At 36.2% G+C, this 26,195-nt stretch overlaps 1 protein-coding gene across 1 annotated transcript; it reads left to right on the forward strand.

Annotated features, from left to right (window-relative positions):
• Positions 1–1,096: 1,096 nt before the first annotated feature.
• On the forward strand, positions 1,097–24,080 carry nptna (neuroplastin a). The gene is made up of 8 exons (XM_081355552.1): positions 1,097–1,393; positions 7,039–7,213; positions 8,538–8,632; positions 13,184–13,317; positions 14,160–14,433; positions 20,375–20,396; positions 20,582–20,657; positions 23,144–24,080. Exons 1-7 carry the CDS (start codon positions 1,321–1,323, stop codon positions 20,640–20,642), a joined length of 834 nt encoding a protein of 277 aa, XP_081211678.1. The 5' UTR covers positions 1,097–1,320; the 3' UTR covers positions 20,643–20,657; positions 23,144–24,080.
• The last annotated feature ends 2,115 nt before the right edge of the window (positions 24,081–26,195 follow it).

A 26,195-nucleotide genomic window follows, 5' to 3' on the forward strand; every position in this document is an offset into this window, starting at 1 on the left:
GTATTGCAGATGAGCAAACACTCTAAAAAATACATCTTCCAGATGTAAACACGCACATCAAATAGACGTCTCCTTGATGTATGTGTGCTATCTGGGATAGTTTATACCAAGCGCGCTGTATCTTTTTTTCTGGGCATGACCGATGCTCAATTCGCAAATGAATCACTCTTTTGAGTCGATTCTGTTCAAAGACTTAATCAAACAAGTTGGCAGATCTGTCTAAATCGGTTCGCGAATCAGTTTGAATGATCTGTTCAGTTTCCTGCACTCACTGAATCGTCTGAAGCGCTTTCAATTCACACTCGACTCGGAGTCGTAACAGGAAGATTTAAGAACATCAAGAGCGTTAGATGAAATGGCCGTGGACCAGCCTACAGTCAGTGAAAGCAAATCTGCAAATGCATCATATACAAAGTATGACATTACCCGTTTTTTTGACATATACGTCAATTTATACATTAAATAAACTACCATTGTTCACAGTTTATGAAATGAACACTCCCCATCCCGCAGTAATGTGTGCAGTAATGTGAATGCAAAACTCTGCAGTCACTTTATTTCGACATAGTCTAATAATCCAAATGTAGTTGTATAAGTTACTATTATACAAACAAATATATATATATATATATATATATATATATATATATATATATATATATATATATATATATATATATATATATATATATAGGCCTATATATGAGCCTAAGTAATAGCTAGCTGAGTAGTTTTTTCATTGGATACTTTTTACTCTTACTCAAGTAACTATTAAAATGATTACTTTTACTTTTACTTTGAGTAAATATTTCTATAAGTACTTGTACTTTTACTTGAGTACAGTTTTTGGATACCCACCTCTGCTCATATGACAGGAAGGAAGTGAATAGCTTACCTTTTTTTATCCTTTGGTTGTTTGCTTGAATGTCATTGAGACATAAAACATGGATAACATCTAGAAAAATACTTACAAAAGGAAAATGACAACTATACACAACTATACACTGCCACAACTATACACTGCGGCAACTATAGTTGCCGGTGGGCTTAAATCGGTTAAGAGGACAGCGCCATCGTCTTCACGAGCCTTGCTTTAAACCGGATGTAAGTGTAGCGGCGCATCTACTTACCGCGCTCGCTATTGCTAGGCGACGGGCTTTTTACGTGACCCGATTCGAGCTCCATCCAGGGTCGCCTCGTCATTGTAGCAGCTCCCTCTCCACTCACTCACTCACTCACTCACATCCTCCTCGACAGCCCTCTTATCCCTCTCCTCTGCATCCCTCCACACATATCCCAGGTAGCCAGGCGACCCACAAAATGTCTTACGCGGGGAATCCGTTGGTGATATTATTCGGGGTCTTGATGCTGCATTCGGGCTCCGCTGAGAACGGTAAGGACTTTCATGTGTTCCGTTTAAAGAACCGTTTCATCGCAGATTATGAAGGCTTTCTTGATAGGGAAACGGTTGCGGAACGTGCAGGTGCAATTTGCCTCGAGCGCACGGGATAAACTCGAGTCTCACCAATCCTCAGCATTGCATTTGGGAATACTCAAAACTAAATAGCCGCTCGGGTTGAGTAAGATGACATTTGTGTGTATTAAATATTTAAGAAAATGCGTCCTTGTGCGTTTAAATGGCAAAGCGCACTGCATTCCGCATTAAAAGAGCAGTTTATGTCTCACGTGCTTAAAAACAGCTCGCCATTCTACTTCATGCTAAAAGGTTACGTTGTAATATTTGTTTACTTGTCCCACAGGGAGCGTCTATTTGTGACTGTGATTATGACTCTCTTAGAAAAGATTCCCTTTCCAGATTTGGATGTGCTTAGATGGGTCATCGGCTGCTTGTCACAAACCCAAACGCGGAACGATCAGAATGCAGGACTGTGTTTCGCACTTGTGCTTGATTTGCATGCGGCCAATCTAATGACTCAGGAATTCTTCTCATGTTCCCGTTTGTTCTTTCAACGCAAACCGATCCTTTTGCACGCTAACTCGCTCGTCAAATATAACGGTAGAGGCAGGTATAGCCTACCCCCTCTTTAAGCACCGGTCCTCTGCAGCGCCGTAAATAGCAGCAGTCCATTCTGCTGCATGTTTCTATTTATAGAGCCGATGCAGTAGCGGTATGCATGGCGTTAATGCCCGTCCTCCCCGTGCGCGCGGACCCGTTAAAGTCTTAATGGAGGAGCACCGCGGTGCATTGTGACGTCATGGACGCGCTCAGATAATGAGCGGTAACACATGAGCCCGTCCGATCTCCTTTCATCTCCTGGCCATGCATTAGCCTAGGCTACTGCGTTTAAATAATGCATACACCTTTAACATATAAATGTTATGAATTAATACCTATAACAGACATCCTGTAGGAAAAATGTGTTAATTAAGCTGAGTTGATGTCATGAACCGATTCTCAACTGGTTTTGCTTAAGTTGGATATTCATTTGCAACTCATCGCATTTTATAAAACATACTGTCATGATTTATCATCACAACATTTTTTCTTTTGTCAAATCAACTTAGATAATTTATGTAGTTCAGATAACATATTTTGAGTGATCTCCTTCATTGAATTAACTCAAATTTTTAATTTCAACGAACTCAAAATTCTAAGGCAGCCATGTTACTTACTTTTTTAAGTTAAACCAACAATATATTTTTACAGCGTATAGACCCAACATATTCAAGCGAACCTTTTTAGTTTTTAATCTGGATCATATTTTCTTCCGTCTTGCATGTTTCTTTCATGTTGTCGCACAACTTTTCTAGTTGACCTCTGCCAAATTCGACTAGATTATAACATACAACAAATAAATGTGTGTCAAAATCCTTTAGGCTATGTCAACAACTGAATGTTTTCTTAATTTTTAGAGGTAGATAAGCCTATTTATCACGATTATATAGTTGCGATTTAGAATTTGCAATTAGCATTGTTGCTGTTCTCAGAACAGATCTGGGGCCCATTTTTGGTTGTAGCCCATTGCCTGTTTGTGAGGAGCCATAAGCTCATATGAAGATCAAACCTGACACTTTTCCTTTCATCTCACTCACACGCTTTTTATCTCTCGGTACAAATGTGAGCACACGCACACAGACACATTTGATCAAATGGATCATTTTGGCATAGATGTTTTTGCATTACAGGCATAAAAGCACAACAGCGCTTGATGCCTTCAGGCTAACAAGGTTTTTGCTTCTAATTTTAGTGCACTAGTTATTTGTATGCAATACAAGCATACAAGCCTGTCCACATATACAGTAACTACAAGTCCATTTGCTCCTCAAGCTTAGATGCACTTACATTGAAAAAGTCTGTAACATAGTTTTCATGGTTTAGATGTAAAAATCATATATGGTCCTGCTTTATTTCTCATTCGTAAATTATTGTTTTATATCACAACAGAATCAGCAGTAGATTGCTGTGTGTATAACTAATGTTAAGATCATACAATGCAACAATCAAAAAGCCTCTCTGCATACATAATTGATATGTTCTATTGATATGTTCTTCCTAGCACAAACATTTTGTTGCTGTTTACAATGATGATTTCTTTCAGTTTTGCTCCTAAGTTGCACACAACAAATACTTACTACATCATATGACTGTTAACACTTTGCGAGGCTTCATATCTTTAAATGCAATCAATTTAGACAGCAGTTAACGAGGGTATGGTGGGCTAAAAGGCCTATAGTATACCTTCTCATCTGCGCTTCTGTGGAAACCGCCTGTCCATCAGCACATACCCACATGATTAGTGAGATTGCACAGAGATTGCCAACGGCACCGTTCACAGCTGTGCACTTAGTGTCTTTCTGTGGAAGAAACTCTGCTTTATCTGCATTAAATAAATGCTGCTCTTTTGATTCATCAAAGAATCCTGAAAACAATGGATCATGATTTCCACACAAATATCAAGCAGCACAACTGATTTCAACATTGATAATAATAAGAAATGTTTCTTGTGCAGCAAATCATCATATTAGAATGATTTCTGAAGGATCATGTGACACTGAAGACTGGAGTAATGATGCTGAAAATTCAGCTTTGATCACAGGAATAAATTGCATTTTAAAATATATTCAAATAGAAAACTGATATTTTAAATTGTAATCCTATTTCACAATATTACTGTTTTACTGTATTTTTGATCAAATTAATGCAGCCTTGGTGAGCATAAGAGACTTCTTTCAAAAAGATTAAAAGTCTTACTGACCCCAAACTTTTGAAAGCTATACTGTGTGTATATATTTAGATTTTTTTAGACAAAATAATATAGAATTATTTACGCCATTTATTTAGTTGTCAGCCATACAATGAAAATTACTTATTGGCTTTTCAGCATCGACCAGAAATGAAAGGAATAGTTCCCCCAAAAATGAAAATGATCCTATAATTTACTCACCCTCAAACCATCCTATGTGTAAATTTCTTCTTTCAGCCAAACACAATCGGCGTTATATTGAAAAATATCCTTGCTCTTCCAAGCTTTGTAATGGCATTGAATAGTAGCCTATTTGAGTTTTTGAAGCTCCAAAAAGCGCATCCATCCATTCATCATAAAAGTAGTCCATACGGCTTCAAGAGGTAAATTAAGGCCTTCGGAAAGTGAAGCGATGGGTTTTTCTAAGAAAAATATCCATATTTATAACTTTATAAACTATAATCACTGGCTTCTGGCTTCACTTATGTGGTTTTTGTGCTTTTTAGTGCTTCAAAATCTCAGACACTATTCAATGGCATTACAAAGCTGGGAAGAGCTAGGATAATATTTAATATAACTCTGATTGTGTTTGGCTGGAGAGAAAAAAAGTCATATACACCTAGGATGGCTTGAGGGTGAGTACATTATGGGATCATTTCAATTTTGGGGTGAAGTAATCAGTACTTCGACATGGAAAAAAGATCAAATATAGATCAGGCCCCTGACCCAGTTTAATTTCCTCTAAAGATACACGAGTAAATGACACTTCTGTGCAGTGCAGGATCTTTCACTTTGCACATGGTGACTTTTTTTGCACGTTCTCATGGATCAGTTGTTAAATGATTAATTTCTCATTGCACTTTTGGTTCGTAATTTGAGTTTAATCTTTTATGTTTTCTTTTTTCCACCCACTGCCCTTTCACTGTCCTTTACCTCCCCACTCCCATCTCTTTATTTGTTACGTTTTTCCTGTCTTCCCGTCTCTGTGCCGCCCCTCAGCGGGGTTTGTAAAGTCCCCCCTCTCTGAGACTAAGCTGACGGGCGACACCTTTGAGCTGTACTGTGATGTTGTGGGGAAGCCCACACCTGAGATCCAGTGGTGGTACGCCGAGGTGAACAGGGCCGACAACTTCTTCCAGTTGTGGGATGGCGCGCGCAGGCAACGCGTGTCCATCAACACCGCGTACGGCGTCAATGGTGTAAGCGTGTTAGCTGTCACTCGCGTCACCATCGAGGATTCTGGGATTTATGAGTGCAGAGCCAGTAACGACCCGCGGCGTAACGATTTGCGCCAGAATCCGTCCACTACCTGGATTCGAGCCCAGGCAACAGTTACGGTGTTGCAGAGTGAGTTAACTGTCCCTGCTAGTGGTGTGGCCGAAATAAACCACCCGCCCCCTTGATTTTACCTACATTTAGCGTAGTGCCATGATTAATATTTGCTGTATTCCCTTTTCCTCCTCCTTACTCATCCGGACCACAAAACGGTTAGAGCACCATTCCTATTAGATCACTAGTAGCTTGTAGCTGCTACATACAGGCAGTGAGTGACCTATTTTTGTTGTCAAATGTCCTTGTCCTCCTTATTGAGATATTTCAAGGTTGCTTTCTTTATGTTGATTATGACAATCAGTTTCTGTTCCAAGGAATCCATGGAATCTGGTAAGGTACAGTAGTATTTAACTGAGATGTGTTTTGTCAATGACCAATGCCAATACTAATCATACTATAGGCCTGGATCATATATGATATACAGTGGAGTCCAAAAGTCTGAGACCACTTTATTGCTAATGTATATATTGAATGTGTCTGGCTTCTGGTGTCATTCACTTCCAGTTATTTTTAGCTGTACAAAACAGCTTTATGTTGCTTAAATTGCAAACTGGTATTTCTTACCATATTATTTGAATGTATTATCTTAAACTTAAATCATGGAAGATTGTTTCTGCCACGGAATAAAACAAATTAAAAGGTAATTACGACATTTTATCTCACAATTCTGACTTTTTTTTCTTTTGTGGGACTTTATAACTCGCAACTGCCCGTTTAGGCCTATACCACGCAATTGCGAGAAAAAAAAAAGTTAATTTACACGACAACAGTGGTTTTGGAGCCAGAAAACACAAACTTTTGAAAACGTGTTTCAAAGTGCAAGTTTTTGAAAACGATACTGTTATCATCTCTGTGTAAACTACAAAAACTAGAATTTGTGAAAACGGTGACATTATGCACGTGTGTATTACATGTTCAGCAGCGTTTTTTTCACAGATCCGTGTGAACGGGATCCTTTTGACAATGTTGTCGTCTGTACACGAAAAATGCAAAGGAAAAACGTATCCGTTTTTAATACATTGTTGTTCGTATGTGACACAACTGTGGTCTCAGACTTTTGGACCCCACTGGATAGTGTATGAAATAAAGGAAAATTATTTTGTATGATTAAAAATCGTATCATAATGTCCATAACCGCTTATTATATGAGATGTTTTTTATAATTCTTTATAATTCTATAATTTTTATAATTGTATGAAATTCATAATTTTAATAGTGAGCTTTGAATATCATATGATTCACATGTGAGACTATTAATCCATTTACACAAAGTAGCATAAAAAAGAGCTGCTTGGAAAAGCTCAGTGATTCCTTTGCTGGTCGCTATACTGTATATACAGCTTCATCCCGCATATTTATTTTCCTCTCCCACTCTTCCAGACACACACACACACACACACACACACACACACACACACATATATATATATAGGTCCCCGTCGCCTTCAATCAATGTGATGTAGTATTTCTCTGGCCTTGACCGACGCATCTGTATTTTCAGAACCATCAATCGATTCATCGGATCACATGATTATACCCGGGGGTTACCACATCCCACCAATCACGCTTCAGTGCAACCTTACAGTTTCCCAAAACACCCACCGCGAGAGCTTCTGGATGAAAAATGGGGAGGAAATCGAAGAAACAAGGAGCGAAGCCAAGAACACAGAGTACAGGTAGGGGCTGTTACTGGACATTTGTGAGCATTGAGTCTGAAACATTATGATATGAAATTTATAAAATAATAATTCATTCAATTAATGTCATTAATATACTATTATAGTTTTTGTTAAGATTTTGAATAAGATTTTGTATATTTATATATATAAACAGGTTTTACATATTATAAATAATGTAATTTATATTTTATGTGTGTGTATATATATATATATATATATATATATATATATATATATATATATAAATATAAAATCTTTTCCAAAATATTAACAAAAACTAATATATATATATATATATATATATATATATATATACAGGTTTTATATATTATAAATAATGTAATTATATATTTGTTAAGTATATATATATATATATATATTCATATATACATATACATCAATACACACACACACACACACTGTGTGCATATTGGTATATTTTAATCAAGTGTGGGATTATAATTTTTACCAAGTAGTTTTATATGGATGCTAACTATTTCATTGCCTAATAAAATACTTTTTGAGTTTGAACCATTAAATTAAATGGTACTTCATTTTTAATTATGTATATAAAAATAATATGATTAAATATTATAATAATACTTTTAATTTTACTTTTATTAATGCAATATTATTGTATATTGTGATTAAACATATTTTTTCACGTGACCATTTTGCCACATCAAGCATGTGTTATTTTACACAATGTATAGCGCATACATTAATGAATCAACAGTCTCTGTTTGTCTCTGTAGATTTCAGAATTTTAAAATAGAGGTGATTTTGAAACCTTTTTTATTTAAAAAATATTATTTAATTTAACACTAGATAAACTGAAAAATCTACATTATTTAATAATAGATTATTTAATCAATGCAGTACATTTAGTGCAGAAACACTGACTTTAATATCATTCTATGCCACTATCAGATCAAAATATAGCAATATAGACTTCTAGGTGTTAAAAACGTAGTCATTTGCATTACTCGAGTTGGCCTTTGTTTTGTAAATGCATTATCTCAGTGACTGTCAAGCCTTGGCTCACTGTCTGTTGATGCTGCACTGCTCTGCAATGGTCTAAATCCTGAGCAAGGCCTTTCTCTCTACCAACACGTGTTGCTAATCTCTCTGCCTGACTCCTAATCTAATCTACTAACCATACAGGCACACTAGTACAGCTAACAGTTAATCTGCATTTGTGTTTTCTCTACATGTGGGTGTGTTATGTATTCTGATTGCTCATTTATTACTCCAAAGTACTGAATACCATTCTATCTGAAGGTAGGTTTTATAAATGAAAAGTGTTTTATCTTTTACACAGAATTAATAAACCGAGGGCAGATGATGCGGGCGAATATATGTGCGTGTACACATTTGATTCGGCACCCCAAGCTAATGCCACCATTGAGGTAAAAGGTAAGATGCCCACAAAATACACACAGAAATTAAATGGTCCGTGGTTTCTTTCTAGTATCACAGCGAGTTTGATTTTCAGATGGTTTGTCAACATAACATTTTAAACCTGTCTTTCCATCTCCTCCACACAACACATGCTGAGTCACACTAACAAAGGCCATGACAGCATGATTGTGAGCTTGGTTAGTTGAGCGGTAAAGACATCCAGGTTTTTGTTCACTATAGGCAGGTGAATGTGAATACATTGTTTGTAATCTTAATAATTAGTATTATTTGATTATATAATTAGCAATATCTGAAAAGTATTAATAACAATTATAATAATAAAAATAAGTAATTCATTTGTAATATTTGGATAATAATAAAAACAACAACTGCATATTTAGTAGCAGTAGTATTTTTTAATAATAATAATAAAAATACAATAATGTCAATTTTTTTACTTAAAATGTTATGCTAATATAATTTTTTTTAATGAAAAATACCAAATAGTAGCATTTTAGTAGTATACAGCTGTTTTATTTTAGTGTCACTGAGATAATATTATAGTTTTTATTAATATTTTCTATCAGTTTTTATTATAATTTGAGTGAAAGTATCAGTAATTTTGTTGTGCATTTTAATCGGTTCTGTCTTTTAATATGTCTAGATAGTTTTTATTAATTTTTTGTTATTTTAGTACATCAAGTTGAACTAAAATTAAAATAAGAAATTTTGTGTTTTATATTTTATTTAATTTTATTACTGTTAATTACTTATTTTATTTCATTTTTTAAAAATGGTTTTAGTTTTATTATTATGAGAAGTCACAGGTGAAGTGAATATCATTGATCATCTCCTAACAAAGCCACATATTAAGGTCTGGGTAGATTAGATGGTAACAAACAATCAGTTCTCATAATCAACATGTTGGATGCAGGAGAAATGAGCAGGAATAAAGATCTGAGTGACTTTGCCAAGGGCCAAATTGTTATGGCATTTCGACTGGATCAGAGTATCTCTGAAACGACTTGTGGGTTTCTCCCGGTCAGCAGTGCTGAGAATTTACCAACAGTGTCCGAGGAGGGATGAACCACAGACCAGAGACAGGGTGTTGGACGCCAAAGGCTAATTAATGAACGAGGGAAACGGAGGCTGTCCCGTCTGGTCCGAGCCAACAGAAGATTCTCTGTGTAAATGTAACTGATGATTATGAGATGAATGTGTCACAACACAGCTGCGTAGACACAGACCAATCAGAGTGCCTATGATGACCACCGTTGAAAGCGGCTACAATGGGCACGCGAGCGTCAGAACTGGACCTTGAAGCAGAGGAAGAAGAACGCCTGGTCAGATGAGTCTCGTTTTCTTTTACATCACTTGGACGGCCGTGTACGTGTGCACCGTTTACCGTGATGGTACCAGGATGCACTGTGGGAGGACGACAAGCCGGTGGAAGGACAAGCCTCCAATCCAATTGAGGATCTGTGGGATGTGCTGAACCAACAGGTTTGATCCGCGGCGGCTCCACATCGCAACCTACCGGACATTAAGGATCTCCTGCTGAAATCAGAGACCACAGGACACCTTCAGGGGTCTTGTAGAGTCCATTCTTCAGCAGGTCGGAGCTGTTTTGGCAGCACGTGGAGGACCAACAGCATATTAGGCAGTAGGTCATAATGTTTTAGCTCATCTGTGTATATTATAAAGGGCTAAAGAGGAAATAATGATATAAAATCTGAATTTATATTTAGGAACAGCATGACTTGCTGATCCACCAGCTAGCCCAGCACTATACTAGAATAAACCAGCCTGGACAAACATGGAATTCATTCTAATTTATGCCGAATTTCTCAGCAGGGTTTATAGATACAAATCTGAATATACATATAATCCTATAGTTATATGTCTGAGTCTTATATATATAAATGTAAATCATTTATATATATATATATTCAGATTTTATACAAATATTTCATGTTTGGCCCCATCATAATATATAGAGCATTTTTGTTTTGTTATTACTGGGTAATTTCTAAGGCCTCAAATCAGCAGTGGGTGTAAAGCAAAATGCCAGCCAGCCCAGATCTCCTTGTGATCATGTGTTTAATAATGGCCTTTAAAGCTAGCAGGCTGTTTGGTTTGTGTGTTAGAGATCAGCAGCTGGTAAAGTGCCATGCGGTTTAAGCGTGGCCTGGTCACCTCTCTCTGGTTATCCTGCGGTCAGCTCAAAGGCACCAGATGGTGGCCTGCATGTCTGAGGGGGTGGGGATGTAAATCTGCCACTCTTTCTCTCTCTGTGTGTCTCTTAACTGAGGTATTTGCTGTCATTTAGACTGAATTAACCTTTAAAAAATCTCCTGTCCTGATTCGTCATTTGACTTTTGAATCACAAAATGTGGAGATGATTTACAAGCGTATTTGTGGGGGTACTTGGCATATTATGAATGATATATTTTTCTTTTGATGCTAATGCTTCAACACTCTGTTGGTTTCAGTGATTAATCCTTTGAGATTGTGAATCATCTTATTATGGCCCCATATATTCAGTGTATATATTTTTACATGTCCTTGAGATATTATCACATGATTAGATTTAATATGTCAGTGACGAGAGCAAATATCGTTCAAAAGTTTGCGGTCAGTATTTGACATTCTTTTATGCTCACCAAGGCTGCATTTATTTAATCAAGTAAAATAAAGTTAAACAGTAATATTGTGAAATATTATTACAGTTGAAATAACTGTTTTCTATTTTAATATATTTTAAAATGTAATTTATTATGTAACAGTATTCATTTCTTTCAAAAAAATTCTATATAGTATATTCTAGGTAGTATATACAGTATTATCTCAATTTTAAATATCTCAAAATTGTATTATATTATTAAGTCTAATTTTAGGAATGCACAGTATATCGGTACCATATCAGTAATCATTCATTTGTCTGATAATATTGAATAGATATGGGTCAAATTTTGATATTTAATTGTTCATGCTCAGTTGATTTCCTTAGATTTCTCGCCATTTAAAGTTCATATTTGAAAACACTAATAATTGAAATAAATATATTTAATTTTTCATTCTGCAACTGCACATTATAATGTTATTTGTATCATTTAAAATTATCGATTTTTTTTTTTTTTTTTAAACAGTATAGAATTTTTGTCTGACAGTTGATGGTATTTGGTCACAACATCATAGTTTCTTGGAATAATATCAGTGCATCCCTATAGGCTTATTCATTTGTCTTTTGTGCTTTTTAAATAAATCAATGAGATCTTGAGCCAGCACTTCACGCTTAACTTAATTTTATAGAATTTAAATTGGGAATGAATGTATCAGTAATTTCACTGTAGCTCGACTGGTAAAGCGTGGTGCTTGCAACACCAAAGTCACTGGATAAATGTCAGCTTGAATTCATTGTAAAACTCTGAATTCAAAAAATCTGTCAGCAAAATAAATGGGAACACTTTGTTTCGATGGTTTAGAAATCCTACTAACTGTAAGTAACTTTGCAACTACTGTACATTTCACTGTCATTAGAGTATTAGAAGACTGTCTGCTTAATATCTGCTAACTCTTTATTGTGATGCTCTTCAACAGACATTCTACTGACTCTTTAACTTTGCAACCTCGTGTCTAGGGATGCACCAATATTAACATTTTGGTCGATACCGATAACCGATAATTCTTTATATTTGAAAGCAAATGACCGATATATTGGCCGATAAATCTAAACCCAAAGTTTCACCATTAAAAGCCATGTCCCAAGCACACAATTATAATGTTCTCATTATAATTGTATTGCCTATATATGACAGAATTGCACTGCACATGTTGCATTAACTGTATTTTTCCAATCATATTTCAAGCAATTCAAAACCATCATGGCGAACAGTGTGCATCTGAAGTGTCTCAGCTTAAGGAAAAAATCCATTAATTATCGGCTTTAATATATCTGCCAAATGTTCTTATCAGGCCAATAATGATGACTTTAAAAATGAACATATGGTGGCCGATATATCATGCATCTCTGCTCATGTCAACTTATTCTACTAACCCGAACCCTAACGCATAACCCTAACCTAACATCCATATCCGCTTGTGTGGCAGCATGTCAAATTGCTGTGGACTTAAGTTCTTGGTTGATTCCCATTTGTTTGGGCAATCTGGGTGTATTTCTTGACATTTCCTGATCCGCCACTAGCTTTAAGCCAGGGGTGTCCAATCCTGCTCCTGGAGGGCCACTGTCCTGAAGAGTTTAGCTCCAACTTGCCTCAACACTCCAGCCAGGAACTTTCTAGTATACCTAGTAAGACCTTGATTCGCTGGTTCAGGTGTGTTTAATTGTGGTTGGAGCTGAACTCTGCAGGACAGTGACCCTCTAGGAGCAGGATTGGACACCCCGCCCTGCTTTATGCTATATTTACCACACAAAATGACATTGAAAATGTGCACAAGAATAAACATCCACACAGTGATTGAAGATCACAATGCTTAATAAGGTTTCTGCAATGAAATCTGTTGCGATACTGAAGGACTCACTGTCCTTCTGCTCTCCTCTCATAGCTGCACCAGACATCACGGGGCACAAGCGCAGTGAGAATAAGAATGAGGGTGAGACAGCCGTCCTCTACTGCAAATCTGTGGGTTATCCTTATCCCCAGTGGACCTGGCGTAAACTCGACAGCGGATCAAACATGGTATGGTCATTTTTACATAAGAGTGAATCTAAGATCAGCTGTTTGGTAGATTTAAAAGGATAGTTCAAAAAAAAGAATTTACCCTCATGTCATTTTAACTCTGTAAAGCCTGAAATATTAAAAAATAATCTTAAAAATCTATTTGAAAAAAGATGAATCTTTAAGCAAAATGTAATTTTGTTGTTGTTGTTGTTGTTGTTGTTGTCAAGAATCATATTTGATGCAACAGGCTTTTATGGCTCACATAGTATGATATAGTGAGAATATGGAGCTCATACTTGAGGAGGAACAAACCGGGAAAAAAATATGCAATTTGGTGCAGATGCTGCTATTTTTATGGCCTATAAGTAAGATGAAATTCTGATATAATGTAAATCAATGAGATACTTACATAAAATGCATATAAATATCAGTTTTATAATCAAATCTCTGTCATATGTATTGTGGGAATGCAACACAATGATGATTGAGAAATTTTTACAAATAAAACAAGCCTGATGTATCATATTTGATACATTTAAACATGATTTTTCTTTAAAAAAAAAAAAAAGCTATTCTTGTTTACTTTATAAAAATCAGTTAAGATTTCACAGCAAACAAATATTTTTGGATCATGTTGATCATTTTGAGGCCTTAGAAATTTGAATATGATACAGTAGGCTTACCTGTATGAACTATCCCTTTAAATGTAGTTTCTGTTACTTTATCTTTAAGCATTTATCATTTGATGAAAAAGTATTTTTTCAATCAGAAATAGCAAATAATCAGTGGCTTTCCTTCCCCCGTCTTTCACCTCTCCTCATCTGTCACTGTTTTTTCCTCCCACTCCATCAATCACTCAGGAAATCGACAACTCCTCTCGCCGCTTCTTCATCAGCAGCAGGGATGGCTACACCGAGCTGTCCATCATTAACCTCGACCTCACGTCTGACCCCGGAGAGTACGAGTGCAACGCGACCAACACCATCAGCTCCGCCTCCATGACGTCAGTCCTTCGGGTCAGGAGCTACCTGGCCCCCCTGTGGCCCCTCCTGGGCGTCCTCGCCGAGATCATCATCCTGGTGCTGATCATCGTCATCTACGAGAAGCGCAAGAAGCCCGATGATATGCCTGACGGTGAGTTTAAAAGGGTGGGTTGCTGTCTCAATATGAACTACTGATGCTAGGCTGATATTTATTTGAAACATGACCGTCCCAACCACAGTTTGCCTAATATAGTGCCAATATATAGACCAACAGTGTGCCCAAAAATTATTTGCACACTTAAGATACGCAGAAATGTGATGAACAAAACATCAAATTAAGATATGTTGTTCAAATTTAAGACAAAAATTACTTGGAAAATTGGCTCTGAAAGTTATTTCTGAGAAAATATGCCACTTGGTTTGGTATTTTACATCTAACCCCTCGACATTTAACCATTTTTAATTGTGACTTAAGAGTTCAAATATTCTTTGAGGCTGCTATATACAATACAAACAGGAAAAGAATGACGAGCATGTGTGTGTGTGTTTGGTCTGGATGGCATAAGACTGAATTATTAAGAGTCCAGTTCAGGATCACATCACAAAGTGTTCCATAAACTTGAGTTAAAGGTCTTGTGACGCAGTGAGAGAAAACTAGGTAAGAACTGTATACGATGTATTGTAAAGGATGCTTATCTTCCTTTAAATAAATATAATTTATAAATATTAAAGTTATACACTTTGGGGTTGGTACGATTGGTGGTATGGTTCTGTTCTGGGCAAGAACTTCCTGCGCATCCATAACCCCCTTAAGGTAAACAGAACAGAACCAACATGAATGTATTGCAGATATCATTCATTAATTTTAAAATAAAATGAATATGAAAAAATATGAAGCAGCACAACTGTTTTTCAACATTAATAATAATAATAAATGTTTCTTTAGCACCAAATCATCATATTAGAATGATTTCTGAAGGGTAATGTGACACTGAAAATTCAGCTTTGCCATCACAAGAATAAATTACATTTTAACCCTTTCACGCATAGTGGTCACTACAGTGGACAGCTATTAAAAAAGCATTTTCTTGAATTTGCACGGGTTTTTATGGCAAAGTTGCACATCAATCTCTTCATTGGACCCTGGTGCATCATCCTATACATTGCAACCAAGTGGAAAGCTGTTGTGTTTCGATTTTTCCCCCTCCAAACCAAGATGGCCAAGGGTCAGTCAGACATGCCAAGTTGCTCCGGAATATCCACCCATTCCTTCTATCCTAGGAGACTGTTGTAGGTAAAAAAAAATATTGCAGCATCAAGCAATATCTAATGAGTCATATCACAGTAAAATCTTCCAAGTTTTGATTTTAGATTGAGAGAAAACTCTGATTAATTACATGTCCACTGTAGTGGACGTCATGCATCAATTGCTATATTTCAGCTACAATTCATAATTATAATGTGAATATTGTTTTTGAAACTTAAAACTTAAAAACTTAATCTGCAGTGACTTTTTTTACTGTAAATAAATGTATTTGTATTATTAGAATGTAATTGTCATTGGCATCGAAAAAAGTCATGTGATTACATAATGTATGACACTTGTAATGCATTACTTTACTTGTTAGATCAAAAAGTAATCTGATTTCATAATGCACATTATTGTAATGCGCTTTTTTTCTCATAACATCAAAAAGTAATCTGATTATGTGATGCATGTTACTTGTAATGCGTTTCTTTACTCATAACATCAAAAAGTAATCTGATTACGTAATGCATGTTACTTGTAATGCGTTTCTTTACTCATAACATCAAAAAGTAATCTGATTACGTAATGCATGTTACTTGTAATGCGTTTCCTTACTCATAACATCAAAAAGTAATCTGATTATGTAATGCGCGTTATTGTAATGCGTTTCTTTACTCATAACATCAAAAAGTAATCTGATTACGTAATGCATGTTACTTGTAATGCGTTTCTTTACTCAACATCAAAAAGTAATCTGATTACGTAATGCATGTTACTTGTAATGCGTTTCTTTACTCGTTACATCAAAAAGTAATCTGATTAGGTAATGCACATTACTTGTAGTTAATTACTTGTTAGATCAAAAAGTAATCTGATTAGGTAATGCATGTTACAATACATTACTCGTAACATAATAAACAAATCTGATTACGTAATGCATGTTACTTGTAACACATTACTTGTAACATCAAAAAAGTCATCTAAATGCGTTATGCATGTTACTTGTAATGCGTTACCCCCAACGCTGATCATTTCAGATGAGATTGAAAAAACGTATCGCTAGGTTTTCTCAGAGGAGGGCTATGATAGAAATGTGCATGTCCATCTTGAACATAATCAGAATGATCAGCTAATAAGGGTAAATGTCCATACTCTGGTGCACTGGAGGGAGCATCTGAGTGGTTTCCACAGTTGTACCTTTGACAGGCTATAGAAAATTCTGATGGAGTCACGTCCTCATGTTCTGATATCAAAGATACGCGAAGTGCAACTTGTATGAAGTTGTATGAATACTTTGCAGTATTTCGCATTCATATTTTTTGTATATATTTTATAGTTTTCACATGATTTGATATAATTGTATTGATTAGTTTGTTAAATTCACATACTTTATCTGTTTGATTATTGTCTTATATTTAATACAGTATATCTTCAGTTTAAAGGTGCCATATGTAACAATTGAGGTAAAAATATCCCAAAAATGAGCTACACACATCAAAAGAATGAGAAGAAATAAGGGCGATGATGTCATTAAAAAAATGTCAAGTTATAGTGCTGCAGAGATATCAACCTTAATTAGCATTAGCATTACTAGCCACGGCCCGACAGGTGTCGTAATACCAGTTTCGGCCATGGGAGGCGGTATACGGGCAACATAACCACCAGCCAAACATGCAATACACGAATAACTCGCACGGCTTGTGGGCGTACTTGAACCTGATGTGGAAAGTACAGCCCACTACTACATTTCAGTTCAGGGAAGAGAGCGGAAGGATGGCTGAAGCCCTTGGCAAGAGACCCCTACCACCACCCGCTGCAGGGAAAAAACCGCGCTCTGAAGCACAAATAAAATCTCAAAAAGCTATCCGCCACACTGGCGGGTGAACGATCATACCAAAATATGACATTTTAAGCGCGCACGCGCTCTTCTGCCTCTAAGAACTAGCAGAGAGAGAGAGAGCGAGCCCCGGCCGCGCGCGCGCGCACTCACTCACTATATTCAGAGCGGTCAAGTTTCCCCGTACTTTTTGACAAGCGTCCTTGACAGGGCGGCCAGAGCTTCTTTGCAGCTCAAGTCGGCGGCGGTGTATACAGTTTTAGTAACGCTCTATCTGTTGACGGCGCTGAGGAAAAAGCTCCCGCCACTGGAAGAAGCTGTCGCCGCCCATTTGTGTCCTCCTGCGCACCCATCAAAGCCGTGCAGAGCGTCTTCAGCACTCACGGATCGCGCATACTCCGCCGCTGGCCAGGCTGCTTCTGCTTTACACACCCTGGACGCACGAAACGTAACGGAAAACATTGCAAGGTGTAATGAGACCGAATGTTTTTTGGTGACTAATGATAACTTAGCTAGAAGTGGTATTGCTAATGAAAATCAAACTTGATATATGCTGCTAAATTAGCTTCAGGCGGGCAGCGTAACACTCTAAATAGATGTTGTCCCTATTTTAACTTGTATATGTGCAGCTAAGAAGGTAGGGGCGGAGCATAGACCAATTCACTTTCTGGAGGTATACTGCCCCCATCTGGTATGGAATGTGGAGTATGACTTGATTTTTTTTTGCCAGACATGACATATGGCACCTTTAAACCATAACCGCATGCTGTCCACTCAAGTGGACATCTGAAGATCTCTTTGAAAAATTTATAAAAAAATAAAATAAAAATCAATTCTTGTTTTTCATGCCCTAAGAGCAATAAAAACGCAGGAAAAAAAATCCTGACTGAGGTTATCATAATTCATGCATGAAAGGGTTAAAAGCAAATAAATGCAGCCTGGTTGCAAAGTACTTGTTTCAAAAAAGTTGAAACATCATACCAACCCCATATAGCCTAACAGTAGTCTCTAGGTAATATTTATTTACAAATTAAATGTATTTAAAGGAAGATAAGCATCCTTTACATCGTATACAGTTCTTACCTAGTTTTCTCGCACTGCGTCACATGACCTTTAACTCACTTTGTTATGTGATCCTGACCTGGACTCTTAATAATTCAGTCTGATGCCATTCACACCAAACACACACATACATACTCTTCGTTCTTTTCCTGTAGGGCACCGGTGTTAGGTCATCTGGACACTAATCTGATATGCAAGAAAAATATGACTCTGTGGTGTGGTGTGTCGGTAGTAGTGGGCAGTGAATTATTGATGCGCGTGGAGGTGTAGTCCCACTCCCACACCACTTTAGTGCTCACCTACAATGCATTGCGAGGGAAAACAAAACCGTCAAGTATTGCTGCAAGCCAGTAAATTTACAGACGGGACTTTATATAAAACGACTAATTTGTACGTTTAAAGCCTGCTTAAAGCAAATGATTTAGCTTTCGGGTCGAATTATATTAGTTATTTCGTACATTTAATAAGTATCAGTCGATATTTTCAAACAAACTGGACACAGCTAACGTCTTCAGATATAGTGAGTGACGTTCTGGGATTTTGCCTGTCCAGCATCGCCACCTAGTGGTTTCCCTCGGTATTGATTTCATCGCCATGGACAAATAACCCAGAAACAACCAATTTATGCTTTTTGTTTTATAAGAGTGTTTAATGTTGTAAATTGTTCGTGGATGTGGGCGGGCACATTATGTACAAATACAATATAAGGTGTATAAATTCAGTATTCAGTTTCAGCCTTATTTGGTTTATCTGCATGTTTTGTGTAAGTGTTTTAGTAATTTGTGAATCACTGCAGCATTCATTTAGCAAATTAAATCACACTTTTTGAGTTTAATATGAGAGGACGTACCTGTCATTAAGAATTTACAACGTTAACTCATTTCTTTCTCTCTGAATGGCTCAACCTAAAACACTGGTAAGTGACAGACCTGCATGCAGCTTGAGTGAACCTATTGCACATATTCTCTGTTGCCCTATACTTTGGTTTGTATATGTCTTGTTTGAATTAGGCTGAAATCGGTTTTTATTTTGCCTTCATCATGAGAATGATGTCTGATGCTGTTTAACCTTCAAATGACCTTCGCTTATCTGTAATTCCTCTTCACTGGAGTCTCTTTAAATGTATTCATGTTGACATGCATGAGATTTTACTTCATTTTCACCTTTCAATTATCATCTTTTAGAAAAGCTATATATGTGCATACATATATATGTATGTATATATATATATATATATATATATATATATATATATATATATATATATATATATATATATATAATGCATTACATAAATTAAAGAAAGATGATGCATGAATGTAACATCAAGTTTTATCCATTTTAGAGCTATTTAAAGGAATAGTTCACCCAAAAATGAAAATTCTGTCATCATTTACTCTCCCTCATGTTGTTCCAAACCTGTATGACTTTCTTTCTTCTGCTAAACACAAAAGAAGATATTTTGAAGAAAGTCGGTAACCAAACGACTGATGGACCCCATTGACTTCCATAGTAGAAAAAAAAAATACTATGGATGTCAATGGGGACCAGCAACTGTTTAATTACCAACCTTCTTTAAAATATCTTCTTTTGTGTTTAGCAGAAGAAAGGAAATCATACAGGTTTGGAACAACATGAGGGAGTAAATGATGACAGAATTTTCATTTTTGGGTGAACTATCCCTTTAAGTGATATGTGTATTTCTTCTCTGATGTTGTACTCTAATTACTCACACCAGTGCTGAAGGAGTGAAGTTTTGTTCTGTGAAATTCTACTGCGCAACAATAACTTATATATTGAAAGACAATATAGAATTGAGTTGTTGTTTAGGCCTATAGCTAAATTCAGTCGGTTTACAGAATTCATTCAATAATGTGAATACTGTGCCAGCTGGAAGCATTGCTGCCTCGAACTAAAATGGTCTTTGTTTTGCTTCCCATTCAGATGACGAACCAACAGGCCCAGTGTAAGTATCAGATTTACATTTAAATAAGAATTGGTATGATGCAACTGTCCTGGATAAGTGATGACAGCATATGTGTAATTTATACAGAATGTGAAGTGCATAAGGAAATGTAATTATATACTGGTGTAACTTCATTTTGTCATATGGCACTCACACTGACTCATCTTTATGATCTCACCCTCAAGGAAAACTAATTCCACCAACAACCACAAAGATAAAAACCTACGTCAGAGAAATACAAATTGATTTGATCATTACAAGGTCAGTATTCAGTTACACTGAGCATATTCATATCAGTTGAACTCTAAACAATGTTATAAACTGTGGTTATAGTAGCAAAAAAATGTTTTGCTTCATGTTCAAATATATATATTAGTGATTAATCGCAATTAATCGCATCTATCTTCAAAGTTTTTGTTTATATAACGTGTGTATATACAGTATATTATATTTATATATATTTGTGTGTATATGTATGTACATATATATACATATATACATGTACACATATACAGTATATTTATATATATATGCAAACATATGGTTGTGTGAAAACTTTTTTTTTTTTTTACAAAAACTTTTATGTTAGATGCGATTAATCACGATTAATTGATTTGACAGCACAGGATATATACAGTGAGGAAAATAAGTATTTGAACACCCTGCTATTTTGCAAGTTCTCCCACTTGGAAATCATGGAGGGGTCTGAAATTGTCATCGTAGGTGCATGTCCACTGTGAGAGACATAATCTAAAAAAAAAAATCCAGAGATCACAATTTATGATTTTTTAACTATTTATTTGTATGATACAGCTGCAAATAAGTATTTGAACACCTGTCTATCAGCTAGAATTCTGACCCTCAAAGACCTGTTAGTCTGCCTTTAAAATGTCCACCTCCACTCCATTTATTATCCTAAATTAGATGCACCTGTTTGAGGTCGTTAGCTGCATAAAGACACCTGTCCACCCCATACAATCAGTAAGAATCCAACTACTAACATGGCCAAGACCAAAGAGCTGTCCAAAGACACTAGAGACAAAATTGTACACCTCCACAAGGCTGGAAAGGGCTACGGGGAAATTGCCAAGCAGCTTGGTGAAAAAAGGTCCACTGTTGGAGCAATCATTAGAAAATGGAAGAAGCTAAACATGACTGTCAATCTCCTGCGGACTGGGGCTCCATGCAAGATCTCACCTCGTGGGGTCTCAATGATCCTAAGAAAGGTGAGAAATCAGCCCAGAACTACACGGGAGGAGCTGGTCAATGACCTGAAAAGAGCTGGGACCACCGTTTCCAAGGTTACTGTTGGTAATACACTAAGACGTCATGGCTTGAAATCTTGCATGGCACGGAAGGTTCCCCTGCTTAAACCAGCACATGTCAAGGCCCGTCTTAAGTTTGCCAATGACCATTTGGATGATCATGGGAGAAAGTCATGTGGTCAGATGAGACCAAAATAGAACTTTTTGGTCATAATTCCACTAAACGTGTTTGGAGGAAGAAGAATGATGAGTACCATCCCAAGAACACCATCCCTACTGTGAAGCATGGGGGTGGTAGCATTATGCTTTGGGGGTGTTTTTCTGCACATGGGACAGGGCGACTGCACTGTATTAAGGAGAGGATGACCGGGGCCATGTATTGCGAGATTTTGGGGAACAACCTCCTTCCCTCAGTTAGAGCATTGAAGATGGGTCGAGGCTGGGTCTTCCAACATGACAATGACCCGAAACTCACAGCCAGGATAACCAAGGAGTGGCTCTGTAAGAAGCATATCAAGGTTCTGGCGTGGCCTAGCCAGTCTCCAGACCTAAACCCAATAGAGAATCTTTGGAGGGAGCTCAAACTCCGTGTTTCTCAGCGACAGCCCAGAAACCTGACTGATCTAGAGAAGATCTGTGTGGAGGAGTGGGCCAAAATCCCTCCTGTAGTGTGTGCAAACCTGGTGAACTACAAAAACTACAGGAAACGTTTGACCTCTGTAATTGCAAACAAAGGCTACTGTACCAAATATTAACATTGATTTTCTCAGGTGTTCAAATACTTATTTGCAGCTGTATCATACAAATAAATAGTTAAAAAATCATATATTGTGATTTCTGGATTTTTTTTTTTAGATTATGTCTCTCACAGTGGACATGCACCTACGATGACAATTTCAGACCTCTCCATGATTTCTAAGTGGGAGAACGTGCAAAATAGCAGGGTGTTCAAATACTTATTTTCCTCACTGTATATATATATATATGTGTATATATATATATATATATATATATATATATATATATATATATATATATATATATATATGTGTGTGTGTGTGTATATATAGCCCAGGATCAGAGGAATCTTTTAGGATTTGCAAAAATGTGTCTCAGACGGCCAAATCGTGGCCAAAATCGTACAGTGTGAACCCGGCTTTACTTCTCATGGACTTTTAGTTTGTTTTCATTCACATCATGTGTTCCTTTGTTTGATTTTCCCACCACTCCTTCTATGACTACTGTTATTAGTTAATTCTGTTCAGGTGCACGTCATTAATGATCTTATTTGAGTCACTACTTCCCTCACTGTCCTTCAGCATTTGGTCTACTTTACATTGTGTGTGTTGCCCTGCCTGCCTGTCTGAGTATTATTTGTATTATCCTCATTAAAACTTCATATTGCAACCACTCGCGACAGTTACTCTTCTGAAAACCCCACATTATTAACCAAACTTTTTCACTTCTGTTTCTTGTTTACAGATAAAGACATTCACATCATGACCATATGAACATTTCTCATGAACGGTTCAGCGCATTGGTAAACAAATGAAAGGTGGAGGAGTTAAATGGAAGACTGGAATGAATGAGCACCCGAGGCATGCCTTATAAATCTGGTGTGAGGAGGACGTGAGAACAGAACGGAACCTGATTCTGAACATTTTCTTGCATGATTGTGTTGCGTTTTCTTTAGAATCTCTTTCATTCGAGTCAACTTTTTTTCCATGTCAGGCAAAAGTACAAAAATAATAATTGCATGCAAGATATTCTACTGTTTGATACAGGCTTTTTTTTTTCGTTTGTGTATTTATGAATGACTTCTGTTCAAGCAAGCCTTTATCTTATCGCAAATACGCCACCATGATTCTGGTATGACCGTTTTTGTACAGATTATCACGTTACGGTACGGTGGCATACGATTCTATCAATCAATCGTATCAATTAAGGGCTTTGCAAAGTCTCCTGCAATGTTTAATTTGTACATGTATTATACATTGATGTATGAAATCACTTGAAATATCTATAGATATCTGAATGTTCTTCATACTGATGCACTTATCTCTTCAAATAATATTCTCGCAAACCAGTGACTTCATTTTATACTTATGTACCTTATCTTCTCTGATTGCTTTTTATGTATGCATAGTATACAGCATGGCTTTTATTCTATGCAATATCTATACATACAGTAGAACCAACTTTTTAGCTTTTGGTTGTGTATAATTAAGCTTTAATATTATAAGTTAGCAGAGTGCACTGTTTAGACCATGAAAAACAATCCACATGATTTAATACGTCACTGCATGAGCTCCTTACGCATATAAAAGGTCTACTAATTCAGAATGTGAAGAGAAATTAATATTATCTCAATTGACCAAGGCATATACAGTCATTTTTAACAATTAAAATATCTAAAGTCAAATGCGTTGTCCTCTTTTATAACATGATGCCTTGTTTATTTTAACACAGGTTTATGTAAATTTGATTATATAAATCCTACATGATAAACTAGCAAACAAGGACATTTGAAGAAAAGGATATAGAATCTAAAAGGGTTCTGTCAGGCTCCTCATATATAGAATTGTTCCCATCATAATTTTAGTTTTAATAATTTTAATTTAAAATAAAATTTTACTTTACTTTATCACTAGAATTTTTTTAAATAACCTGTTTAACATTAAAGTATTATGCAATCATAAGACATTTTTCCTTATATAGAAAATTTTTGGCATAAGGTTTCTTTAAATTTGAGTCTAGAACCCCAAGAAAATTTCAAGTTTAATTTAAATTGTTGCTTCCCCTTTTTTGTAATCGTATATGAAATTTACTAGCAATATCTGAGTAAAAAAAATGTTCAGTGCGTATTTTTTCAGTCTATGGTTCAGTGTATATAGAATTTTGCAAGCTAAAAGTGCAGAATACTGCATTGTTTAGATACCATCTGCTTAAGTATTAACATCTTTGTGTGGGTGTTTATGTATTTCAAGGTTTTTTATTTATTTAATTAATTTTTGAATCATCCTAGCATAGGCTTGGCACTGTTACGCCTGCAGTCCTAAAACAAATATGTCTGTGCACCAGAGGGGGGCATTGCTGACCAAAGCTGAAACTTGAGACCCTCCAAACGCTTGAATGTTTGTTTCCACTCAACAACAATGAGCTGTGCAACTGTATTTGGAGATACCATTTACATAAGTTTTATCATCTACTCTCATAATTAGCTTTTCAATTCAAACCACATGTCTGTGCATGGTGTAAATATGCATTTTATGTTTTATTTAGCACATTACTACACAAAAAAAATATATATTTTCACTATTTGTCATTACAACTTAGATAATGTGGTTCAGATAACTTAATATTTTATGTTTCTGTTGAATAAACCAATATCCTACATTGCATTAACACATGCAATAAAACATGTATTTCAATGAACTCAAAATTTAAAGCAACCATGCAGGTAACTTACTTTTTTAAGTTAAACCAATAATCATTTTTACAGTGTGTAAAATACAACTTTTTTAAAATCTCATTAGCTAATAAATGTGACCTGTACATTATAAATCTATACGGGGAAATTAGCTGACTGAGTTGTATTCAGACAGCAGGCTACATATGACACACACACACACACACACACATGAATCACATCCAAACAGAATAATCTCACAGCCGTTTCTCCATAGGGATGGATGATTCCTGGAAAGGCAGTGTTTGTCACAATGCATTTTCTGCTCAAAAGGCAGAGAGCTGTCTTTGCCCAGGCGCTTACGGATTATAGTGCCATTATTCTCTCAGTATCTAGTTTCATCATATCACTTGGTGCCCTGACTTCACCATCTGACATGTTATGTTGTATCTGGACTGCACAGTAAAAAACATTAGCTGAAGCACAGCTGTTTTGAAATGAGGGCTTTCTGCTGTCGTTTTTGAACATGAAACATGCCATAACATGGATATATTTAACATAATCAATGGCTTGAATATGTCAGATCAGATAATTGTATTACTCATAAGAATAATTATATGTATTGACTGTTACATGTTGTGGCTGCGATGCCCTTATTATGCTCCTCTTTGTTAATTCATTACACTGATGTGTCATAAGACCCATCAAAGAATATCATAGCTGTTGTCCTCTTTATATAAACAGTCAGCAACTATTCAGGCAGCTTTACTTTACTTGTCCACCAGCTACACCAAACCTGAATAAACAAAACCTGAAAGCTGTCAGCTAGCAAAAAAAAAAAAAAAATCTGATTATATATTATAAGTTACTGCTGTCAAAACGATTAATCGCGATTAATCGCATCTAACATAAACATTTTTCTTTATAATAAATGTGTGTGTGTGTGTCACATATATTTTATAAACAAAAACGTTTATGTTCGATGCGATTAATCGATTTGACAGCAATATGCTACAGCCTATATGACCAAACCTGATGAGCGCAATACTGTCTCATCGCATCTTCTTCATAAAACTCTACCAAACTAAGTACCTGAATATGAATATAGTGTGCGAATTATTCAGC

Source organism: Scardinius erythrophthalmus (assembly GCF_964197995.2).
Source record: "Scardinius erythrophthalmus genome assembly, chromosome: 24".
Taxonomy (NCBI): domain Eukaryota; kingdom Metazoa; phylum Chordata; class Actinopteri; order Cypriniformes; family Leuciscidae; genus Scardinius; species Scardinius erythrophthalmus.